This window comes from Diadema antillarum, unplaced genomic scaffold (genome assembly GCF_040938485.1).
Source record: "Diadema antillarum isolate AM-2024a unplaced genomic scaffold, OU_Dant_1.0 seq00000054_RagTag, whole genome shotgun sequence".
In the NCBI taxonomy this organism is placed as follows: Eukaryota; Metazoa; Echinodermata; class Echinoidea; order Diadematoida; family Diadematidae; genus Diadema; species Diadema antillarum.
In genome coordinates this window covers 325,343-337,494 of record NW_027271162.1, presented here as the reverse complement: position 1 = coordinate 337,494, position 12,152 = coordinate 325,343, and the positions used below count along the sequence as shown (strand labels likewise).

General features: G+C 40.0%; 1 protein-coding gene across 1 annotated transcript; it reads right to left on the bottom strand.

The window, feature by feature from the left end:
• Window positions 1-373: 373 nt before the first annotated feature.
• On the bottom strand, window positions 374-7,719 carry LOC139725691 (COMM domain-containing protein 3-like). The gene is made up of 5 exons (XM_071636774.1): window positions 7,587-7,719; window positions 5,065-5,173; window positions 4,480-4,639; window positions 2,044-2,157; window positions 374-506 (listed from the first exon to the last, which is right to left on the bottom strand). Exons 1-5 carry the CDS (start codon window positions 7,717-7,719, stop codon window positions 444-446), a joined length of 579 nt encoding a protein of 192 aa, XP_071492875.1. The 3' UTR covers window positions 374-443.
• Between the last annotated feature and the right edge of the window lie 4,433 nt (window positions 7,720-12,152).

The following is a 12,152-nucleotide window of genomic DNA, read 5'->3' as shown; positions in this document are numbered from 1 at the left end:
TTAATCTTATTTATTTAATTTTTTGTAGGGGGCTTTTTTGTTTTTTTATTCATTCTCTTGGAATTTTTGGACGGACAAAACTTCAGGAAGGTTATCCTTCAATAAACACTTAAATCAACCAGTCTCATATCCATTGTGCCAAAACATCGCAATGTATCGTTTATCAATATGTGATTTACTGTAGTAAAATAGGTAAGAAATTACTACTTCTGTAATAACCTGCATAATTTTATAATTTACAAATCCTAACATACATAAAGGAATGTTAATTCTGGTACCATAAAAATCTATATATTTTCTTTACAATATATATCATTTGAGATACCTGATCAATTAAGATTCTTAGTCATCACTGCTGGTAATTCTGCTGGGGTTTCCAAAGTGAGATCTTCACGTTGATATATAAAAGCAATATTTACAACACCTCCTGCATGGATGGTCTGCTATGAACCTTGTGCTGCCTTTTCTAAACTCTTGGTGGCGTCCTTCAACTTTCCAACAAGATCCTAGAAATAAACAGTGGAAAATACAATGATCAAGGGGGAAGTGAAAAGAGGCATGTCAGGTATACACCTGTTGCATTCTAAATTTTACAGAATCAAAAGCACTTCATAATTCCATTTTGTGTTACATGTATTTCAATTTTTGATGGATGTGCCATGGGAAAGTAAAGGACTTTGAATACAACACAGTAAAAACAACAGCAGTCTTCCAAAATGCAGAAACATGTACAGGCAATAAAGCTGAAGAAGACCGAGTGTCGAAAGCTTCAAATAATCCGGCTGGCATCGTGTGATATCCCTCGTCATCATTTGTCACACTTAGCTATGTATATATTTTGTGAATTGGGACATGCAAGACAATTCCAAGAGTGGTTGAATTTACAGGGCCCCAGCACTAGTGGATGAGAACAATCAGTCTTGCAATATTGTAGTATCTTATATTACCTTGCAGACAATATTCATTACATTTCTGTTATGGGATGCAAAATTCTTGTGCATTGTTCCTTGCAGCAATACCCCTGGACTCGTGGCTTGCAAAAATAAATCCACTGCAAAATGCTTGCTGTACACGGTGTAGAGAGCATACTGTAAAACATGATAAATTCGCGGCATGAAATTTTCGCGAATTGGATCCGACAGCCTTTTTCGTGGCATGAAATTTTTGCGAATTGCCACTGGCGTTCAATGCATGTAGTGTAGACAAAAACTTTCGCGTGCATTTTAATTTCGCGAATTTTGGCACTCGCGAAATTCACGAAATTAAAATGCACGCGAAAATTCCTCGTTTTACAGTATTACAGTGTATCATTCCACCTTTTCCTGAGCACCTAGCAAACAAAGGGGATGGGTCCTGAACAGAACTTCTGTGTATATGGTTAGCCCTTTTCCCCGCCCTGAGCAGGATTTGGGAAGTATTAATGGTTTAGCTCTGTAATCTCACAGGTACCAAAAGAGAGGCCGAGTACTTCACAAAATCTGGGGGAGGGGGGATCTTTTATTCAAAGTGGACATACATGAACATCTCACTTCTCAACACATTGATATTTTCAGCAAAATTTTTACATTTCCTAACTCTGTGGAAATTAAAGCAGCTACTTCATTTCTCTCTCCTATCTCCATGATTTTCCAACCTTCAACTCCTCCCTCTTCCTCTTCCCTTCCATTTCATCTTTCTCCTCCTAACAATGTCTGAGCATCTTACTTGATTCTCACTCTATTCTTCCATACCAACCTTTCTGCTCCTCTTTTTACCGTCTCCACTAGTGCAACTTCAACTTCTAGCCCATTACTGTCCCCCACTCTCCACTTTTTGCCCTCCTTACAATTCCCATATGTTGCTTCCCTCTTCAATTCTCCTCTTTCTAGGCTCTTCTTCTGCCAAGCAACGATGCGGTCATGGACTTCATACACATGATGTCACTGCAAACCTTTCTCCCTCATTTACTTCACCATGCAAACCTTCAAGCAACTCATAAAGCAGCTAGTTACTATGCAAAGGAAGAAGTAGAAGAAGAAGAGGAGCAGAGTACTACCACTTTACCTGCAATTGCTCAAGAGAGCAGCAGAACTGGACATCCTTAGTTCCCTGAAGACCCTGCTCTACCTTCAGGCTGATCATGTAGGTCGGTTCATTGATCTTGTCTATGTGCTTGTTCTGCAAGAGTTAAATAGGGGCACAATCATAAAACAAATTAAATGTGGAGCAGAATGTTTGAAGTGATTCATCTTAACTGACAGACATACTGGCATCAGCTTCAAAAGAAGTGTACAGACACATGTTATGATTTTTGTAACTGACATACACATTATCAATTCCCATCATATGACTCATTCAAAAAAAAAAATCATAGTAATTATATATGTGTGTATATATGCCTATTTAGTCAGATGGCTAAAACATTAAGGGTGTAAAGTACCTAAGGAAAATTAAGACGATTTAAATGTCACAGTAATCCAGGAATCTGCTTCAATAAGGACTCTGCCCAGTTTTGGGATTTTGTGCCTGTGATGGTGCAATACAAAGCAGGCTTAGGGTATAGCACATCAAACTTCACAATGCAAAAGCTTATCATTAATTTACTGAGGTTGGCTCAATCTGCACATAATGATCAGATGAACATACAAATTTTGAACAGCAATGCATGAGCTGGTCAAGGTATAGAGATGGCTAAAAGCAGGTAAAGGCACTGGTGCATGTACAATGTACATGTACATGCACCAAACATCAGATTCTGCCCCCCCCCCCCCCCCCCCCCAGCATGACATCATGTTATTAGGGGCAATATTAAGACATAGATATATTGTAGTGTCATTTACCCATAGCGGCCTCTTCAGTGTTAACACTGCTCTCTCTCACAGGGCCCTGCCATTATCAGTAACCCCAGCATTGCCAGTTACCCATTTCTACACACTTGGGTGATGATCTGATGAGGGACAAAGAGGCGCGGGCAAAATATCTGGTCCAAGGATGAGCGCACTGCGCAGGATTCGAACCAGAGACACCTTGTGCACAAATATCACCATGCACGGTTCCTGCAGCAGACTAGGCCAAGTTAAAATCTCTACTTGGGGGCGGCGCAGCCGTGGGGGCCCCCACACTTTTTGTGCACCATACAAAGGAATACATAAGGTGTCTCGGGCCCGCACACTTTTTTCAACCCGGAAGTACGTAAGTGGCACTAAAATGGGAGGGGAGAGAATGAGCTGAGGACCTTTTTTTTTTTCTTTTTTTTGCTTGTCAGCTGAAGAAACCCGGAAGTGGACGCGGGGACGGGGAGAGATGAGCTGAGGCCCTTTTTTTTTTTTTTTTTTTTTTTTTTTTGCTTGTTAGCTTATGAAACCCGGAAGTGGGCCCCCACACTTTTGAAAACAGTGCGCTGGCCCTGCTACTATCTCATTTTATTCTACCAACTGTTTTTGCTCTCACGTAAACCTGTACCGCTGACCCTTCTTTAGACCACCCTGAAGCCAATCTAATGCCGAGATTAGTAATCATTAAAGCAATGAGGGCAGTCACTGCTGCACTTGAAAATGGCTGAAAACACCTTTACGAAACAGGCCCCAGATCAGCAAAAAATATGGTGCAACTTTTGCCATAGTCCATGCTACTGCACACCAGTGCATTTGGTATTATGATAATATCTAATGTACTGCATTTTGTACTTGATGACACATGGAGGAAAACATCCCAGTGACCAGCCACAACAAAAGGATCCTAAAGTCATTGACGGCTGAGCCGAGAAAATCAAGTTTGAAGTCAGATCATCAAAATCAGTCAAAACGATCATACAATTTTTGTTTTTGACGTAATTTTGTTGTCTAAAGTATCATCTATCATCAGCCGAAATTTCGAAGCTACATGATCAAAGGAAAGGCAAGATATTATGGCCATGACTTTCCAACTTTCAACGAACAGAAGTGTGTCCAAAGATTTGGATTTAGTGCCGCAGCTAGACTCTGTCCCTAGCAACGAGGGAGTGATCTTATTGGTCAGTGTGTGGCATTCTGGTTACTGATTCGTAGTGCGTAGACCGCTGGTGCTAAGCTTGAATGAACATCGCGGAGGTTGCTAGGAGTATACCTTCTATTGTCAAGAGGTGAAAACTGCTTTGCCTCCCCTTGATCATAATAGTGTCTGAAGGGAAACTTTGAAGGCGGTTTTCTCGAAATTCTGATTTCCTAAATCACTCGACATGAGCTAATAAAATCATCGATATCTCCACAACCAAGTACTTTTATGAGTCGTGTTATACATGTATATGAAATTAAAGTGGAAGAGTAAGGAAATAATGTCATGTCATTTTGAGAAAATTGTCCTCCCCCAACTTTCGGATCCTTTTGTTGTAGCGGGTCACATATTGAGGTTAAAAAAGAAAAGAAAAAAAAAAGATATCCCCCAAAACACACACAAATGCAAGCAAAAGCAAAAGCAAAAGCCTGACATACATGTATATTTTGTTACCATCTCACACATTACCTTCAGATAGAAGTCTAATCGCCAATCAACATCCACGATGTGAGGAGGGGCGTGGCCAACATTGCTAAGCAATGCCCTGATTTCTTCTTTCCTCTCTTGGAAGAGCTTGATGAAAGCATCTATCCTGTCCTGGCTAAACTTGCAATCCTCTAGAGTGGAGCTGATAGCCAGATATACATAAAAAATGACAGAACACTGTAAATATTTGCTGTCGGGTCTATGCTGAAATCGATACAGAACAGAAGAATATAGCAAGGCTCACATAGTGAGTTTGGCTGAGAAGGTTTATGCGGTCAGCTGTATGCAACACACAGCACTTCATGACTAGACATTTCTACATGTACCAACATAGAGTGTGTACATGTACATGTACAAGTGTATATGGGACTAAGATCATCAACCCTTCAAGTTCTTTCAGAATTTTGCGGCAAGAAATTATGATTTTGTCATAAAATTGGCACCTTGGACTTTCACTGCAAAAGAAAAGTTTTGGATTGGAGAGATATTGGATGGAACTGATCAAATTCACTGAATTTGCACAAACCACTACGAAGCTACAAAAATTTGCCAATCTCAAAGACTAACCTTATGGTGTCACTGTCTGCATCATGTTTGGCTGCTTCCAGGACAAGAGTGCAGAGGGCTGCATAGCTTTGCTTCAAAACACCCTGCTCAATGGCTGAAAGCTGAGAATCTACACACAGACAGAGGAAAATCAACACAAGTATGATAATTAAGCAATAAATGAAACATACCAATATTATGAAATGACACTCTAACTGTATAAAAGCCCAACAAAGGCTGCTAAACAAGTACTACATTTACAGTATTTTGCAATCACAGCTGAAAATGAGTCTGACACAGGTTCTGTACTTTTGTCCACAACTCGGTAATTTGCTTTCATTACATCCTTGCTTGGTAAATCTCCCAGCTCTTTTCAAAAGTTACTAGCATTTACGGTAAATGACTGGGGTATACGACATGTGCAACTATGACCATGTGCAGATCTAAGCATATCGCAGATCTCGGGTGAAGTTTATTCTCCAGCTTCCCCATTACCCTCCCCAACACCCTAAAGTCCCTAGTCTACAAAAAAAAAAAAATAATAATAATAATAATAAAAAATAATGAAAACAAGACAAGTCACAAAACAAAACAAACCCCCCCCCCCCACCAAATTATTATCGATAATAAAAATCCTGGATTACTGATCCTCATAATACTACTAATAATATGAATTTCATCAATAATAGTAAAGTAATAGAACACAATATCGTAAGATTCGTATTTAACTTTTTTACATATGTATATCATCATATATAGATCTATTTCAATTTATATAGTTCTACTTAAATTCGACGATTCTGGAGATTAGATTATGTTGAGCCGTTCTTTCTGCAATTCTCTGAGTGCCTTTGTGGGCTTTAATGCCCTAAACGAGATTCTTTTTGCCTGTCAACAGAGAGGCAGACAGGTTGGTAGTCCACCTGTGTGAAGGCAGTCAAGCGGTAGGCCTACATTGTATCCCCCTTTCCACGGTCAACTACATGCGCCAGTGAACAATGGAAATATCGATCGGGTGTAAGGTATGAATAGAGCGTGCGCCGATGAGCTCACAGAATCTTTTGTTCTTCTACACAGAACCAGGCACCTGAATGGGGTGACTGGGATCAGCGAACACAAATATCGAACTGATCTCAGCCTTGATCACTATATGTACATGTTCGTACGAATTTACAGCAGAACAAACAAAGACTAAATCAGGAAAAAAAGGTAAATAATAGCGTAATACTGTGAAATACGCATTTTTCGAACAGAGAGGAGAATAAATGCAGATCTATAGAATAAACTAATATCTTTTTATCAAACCCACTTTTCTGGGCATTCTAACACAAAGAAACACGAATTCAGGCCAAGAAAGCAGGCAATCTTGTCTTCATCTTGGGAACCTGGTACACCAGGTTCCCGTATCAGTAGACAGAAAGATCCATCTGTCCGGAGGACTCTTTTGTATTTTGCCATTAACGCTGTCCTCCGTAGACAGACGGAAGGTTGTAGTACCCATTGCTGTGTGGATGTTCTTAACCACTGTCTCTATGGAAAATTGGGTGAGGTACCTCACCCTTCTCGATTGCGTCTAATTCACGGCCCTAGGTCGGCTAATTTAAGCTTGAATAGTTAAATCAACTATTCAAGAATAGACTACACTCACCAGATTAATGGATAATCCAATATTTCAGTAGAATTTTCAACGCAAAACACACATCAACCAGCCCGTCGCGTCGTCACATTCAAACTGCAGAAACATACAGTATGAATCTATTAGCCAATCACATGCGAGGTAGTTTCTACGTGTTTTTTTTACTAAAAAAAGTACCTCGCATGTGATTGGTTTACAGATTCAAAATGGCGACCTACGGCTAGCGAACGGCGATGTTGCGATATGGATAAAATTTCTGCATTTATAACCGCGTTACTGTGAGTATTTCGATTGCAAAATGTGAGAAATTAACCCCAAATATTGCTGCATAATGTGTCATGTCATGTCAAACTTGTTTGAATGTAAAAAAGCTGTCTGAAATTTGGTTTATCGTAACGTTTGATCTGTGCGCGTTGCTCCACACAGGAGCTGGGATCATTGACTTCGGTCTGTATACGGAGGGGATCCGTGAAGCCAGACGCAGTCTCCGCGGAACATTCCCCGACGGACAGATACAGACCGATCTTTCGGTCAAGTATATCAGTTGCTCCCACGCACGGGAACCTGGTTCCCGTAATTTATAACGCCTTAACGACGCCGTCAACGTCGACGGGTTAAGTTCTGGAGTTTGTATACCCTGACTGAACAGTATCCAAATATGTTCGAAAGTTATGCTAATGAAACAGTTACCATTCACATTCACTGTATCAGTTAGTGTTTGCCGTGTTGTCTTCGGTCAGAATATGACATTGCAATGGTCATGGATCAAGAAACAGCTGACTCCTAAGGCGAGGCAGAGCTCCGACTAAAGAGTCCGAGCTCTGCGAGAAAAATCGTCTCCAACGGCAAACGCATATCTCAGCACACGGGACTACACAATGTGATAGTCTATTGAGTCCACACTTACCGTTGTTGCTGCTTCCAGATTTAGCGACATCCGTGAAGACTTTGTTCAAGAATAAATCGTAAGCTTTGTCCGGTACTCTAGCAGAACTACCAGCAAGTTGTAAACCCTCTTGAATTTCATATGAAATTTCCATTTTGGCTTTTCAGAATACAGCCTCCTCCTTCTACGCCGACTACGCCTCCACAGCACAGGCGACAATTAATAAGGTGGCGCTAAATCGCAAATCTTATTGGTATGACCCACACGTGACTACTAGTACTTTAGAATTATCTTGGGGCAAACAATGTACAATGTAATGGCTTTGCACGTGGTAGGCTTGTGGCTCTCTCGGTTTCTAATATAAATGCAGAAACGCTATGATCCCGAACGAAAATACAAACAGACAGTGCGATGAGACGAAATAGACAGTCATCATAATTATCATTATTCATCCATAACTGGACTCATTTGACGGTATAAGCCTGATGCATATACACATTTTGTATTCTCATATATTCGGCGATATGTGGTATTCTCTCCGTCATATTTCTGATGTTTTTATCCATTAATAACTTTACTTTCTTTCTTTTTACCGTGCTTTAGAGTGATAAATAAGTCCGAATTGATATGTCGACTAAAGATGACAAATTCTTCCATTTCTTCCTCTGCCAAACAATGTAGCCTTCATTATTTTCTTGACAGCAAACTTTAGAATGCTTTCCTCTCTCCCTCTCTCTCTCTCTCTCTCTCTCTCTCTCTCTCTCTCCCTCCTTCATTCACACTGCGCAACTCTGTTTTGGTTTTTGAAGTCATACAACTGACAAAGGAAATCTTTCATCGTTTAAAACAATTATAGCTTCTTTTTTAATATCAGCTTCGGAAAATACTTCGAATGATTCATTTGAATGAAACATTATGGGAACAAAAATAACATTGCCAAGAAACAAATTCCATACGGAGAATATTGAACAAATAAATCATCTCCACGTCGATTGAACATCAAGTCACATATTTTTACATGGCTTATGATTAGAGTGAATGATTCACATTATCATCCTCACAGGGGCGTCACCAGCCTTTTTCAAGGGGGGGGGGGGGGGGTACGTTTATATTTCTGGTTCTACTTCCGGGTTTCATCAGCTGACAAGCAAAACAACAACAACAACAAACAAACAAACAAAAAAACTTATGGTCTCTAACCCGCGCGCATGCGAGGGAGCGAAGTGACCGAGACCGTAGCGGGGGAGGGTCTGGGACGGGGTGTCCCACCTCCGAGATTTTTATTTACTTTTTCTTTAAGGGTCTGAAGGGGGCATGCGTTCGCACCAACGCACCCCCCCCCCCCCCCCCCGTGACGCCCATGTCCTCACCAGCTCTCTCGTTGACCTGCATCAAGATTATCATGTAAACCTCAAAAGAAACAAATTACGAAAACGAAAACAAAACAGAACAAAGAATCTGATCCCCAAACACGGCCGCTACTTCATCGTCGCAGTACATGTATGTATGGGGCCTACTTCCAGTTCCACTCAGCGTGCGTATTAATTACATCAGCACACTCAATGAACTACTGTACATAGAACCCGCAAGTTGCTTGAATGTGTTAAAGAGAGAAATGGACATGGTAGAACAGTGCATGAGAGGATATGACCTGGTCCAAAATTATACTGGTTTGGAATTCCCGCAAACAAATAATAATAATGATGATAATAATAATAATAATAATAATAATGATAATAATAATAATAATAATAACAATAATAATAATAATAATAATAATGAATACCACGTGTGGCTGATTCAGTGTGTCTTTACTTCCCGTATAATAATAGCAAGTGCCATTAATATAACCCTCACAATGCTCACAAGGCTTTGTAATCATCGCTCTAATTCAATGTAGTGTATCAAAGTTCCCATCCTAATGATCTAAGATACGGAAGTCTGTACAAGAAGTAAACTTTGCTTTGTTATTCTTGAATGATGAGAGGTTCACAAGCTGCAACATTAAAGCGGTTGTTTTATAAATCTCTAATACCTTGCAGCTCTGTGCCAACATGTATCATAGCTCTGTGCCAACATGTATCATTTTTGTCCCTCGCCGCTACACATTTGACATTTTACATACTTTGCCCAGCTCCAGGGGAATAATATTGTTATAATAATAATATTTCTTTTCCATGACAGCTACTTCATTTAGCTCAAAACAAAACAGTCTCAGTTTATTTCATCTAATCACGGCAATTTGCTTCTGCAAAGCTGTTCTGCAAATCAGTGAAACATATCCTGATGAAAATCTTCAAGAAACAATCTAATTCGCTGTATAGGCCTACTATTATAGGCTCGCTGGGTTGCGACTATACAGCCGTTACTATGCTATTATGAAAGTGACGATTTTGCACTTTCGATTGTGGGTACATCCCTGCACGATTTATGACCGCGATTTATTACAGCAAATAGATAATTCAAAACTATGTTCCCTTTTAACTCCCTTTCCTAACACGCTATGCAAACTGATATGATCCTACCTGATAAAGAATAAAGAATAATGAATAAAAAGGACGCACACAAAGCTGAGAGAAGAATTGAAAATGGTAATTGAAAACGGTAATGTTCAAAATAAATCTTAATGGTGGATACATAATCACTCCCTACAACATGGTACCTCCGCACCATTACAGCGCCTATGCAGCAATCTCCATCTTAAGTTTTCGACCAGAGAGAGCACAGATAGATTAGATCAGAGAAAGTATATAATGAAGACATTTAAATTAATCATGAATACCTACTGAGCTCATACCATTTTTAAAGAGCGTGGGCTTTTATTCACTGGGTCGTCTATCAAGAAACCATGGATCTAGCGTCACTATCATTTATTACCCTCATGAGAGACAAAGTCTTGGTCATTAATCCATGCGGAATAAGATCCGGTTGGCTCACGTTGCTTATTAGGCTGCGTTCACATAAAAGTATACTATTTGGGTATTCGTGCTCGTTTTTCGAGGGCACGCGAATAGCTTGAATCGAACGATAGGATTTCCTCACACCGGTTCACATAGGAGGGCACTATTCGAAAGTACCGAATAGCTGCGAATAGTATAGCAAAGTGGGAATCGAGCTTGTTCGATTTTCTTGCAGCGTATACCGTCTCTTGTTTATGAAATAATGACACTTTTGGTCTGGATTTGCCCTTTAGCAAAAATAAGCATGTTGACTGACATTCTGATGCAGTTTAAAAATTGTTAATAAGATTTGCTGGGATGTAGGAGGAAGAAATCCTCACTGCATGGGATGGCGAGTTGACGGTGCGGGTGATGGTGTACTCGGTGCCCGAATAGCGAATAGCGAATAGCGAATACCGAATACTTCTATGTGAACGCAGCCTTATGGACAAATGCACCCGGCAAACGCGTTGGATTTTATCGGCTGAAGGATACATTGGCGGACTACATCGGCCGCTCATTAATGTCGTGCCACACATGCATCATGCTACACAGCATATGATATGAAAATGACTATGAAAATGAGAGGCCACAGTTCGTGACAGTGTACAGCCTTAAACAAAGGCACTTTCCACTGCATGTTTCATTGACTGCTTATTTTGCGCAGGCCTTATACCAGCGAGCTGCTGGAAATTTACTACGGATTCCGAGTTCAGTGAGAAGCATAACCGAGAGCGCCTTGCTCAAAGGCTACATAAGACTTCTTATGGCTTCGTTCAAAACATACTCGCATCCGATGAATAACATACTAACCAGGGAGGACGTGTGCAGAAGAAAAATTATGATAATGATGATAATGATAACAATTATGGTATCATTATAATTATCATCATCATCATCATCATCATTAAAAAATGTATTAAGGGGCGGTGCATACAGAAGGAGTCATTCTAGAGCATACAGTGTCAGTGTTGTCTCAAAGAAAAATTGTTACGCATTGTATTTCGTGACAATGTCAGATAAGATCATTAGGAGTTGACGATTTTTTTCTTCTTGTATACATGTTATTGACATATTATTGGTTCCTCTCTTATTCCCCGGCTGGACTGTACCTTACTTTTTGTTTTGTTTTGTTTTGTTTTGTTTTGTTTTGTTTTGTTTTGTTTTGTTTTGTTTTGTTTTGTTTTGTTTTATGTCGCCTTACACGGGGAGCAGAATTTCCGTGTGTGAAACGTCATTCATAGGTTTTGAACAGTAACATACTCGCTGAAAATGAAAATGGCGGCACAGCTAGTATAGACTTATATATATGTCGGGTTCACTGCCGTAATGTGACAAAATATATGCACCCAATAATGATAAAGCTTCTTTAGAATGTGAATGAAAGGTACTAGAGGTACTCCGACGAAATACACTGTAATGGTATATATCAGATATATAGGACGTACTGATTCTCTAATAGCGGAACTAAAAAGGCAGTTTGAGCTGGAATCGTACAAATATCACGAAGACACCACATGTGATCTTACGAAATACAATTCGCCATTAACCGCAAGGGATGATTACAGAGAGCAACACTTTTTTTGTTCTCAACTTTTTCCTGCACCAAGGCTGTCCATGACAACGACTCAAATGGTTGTACGTCTGC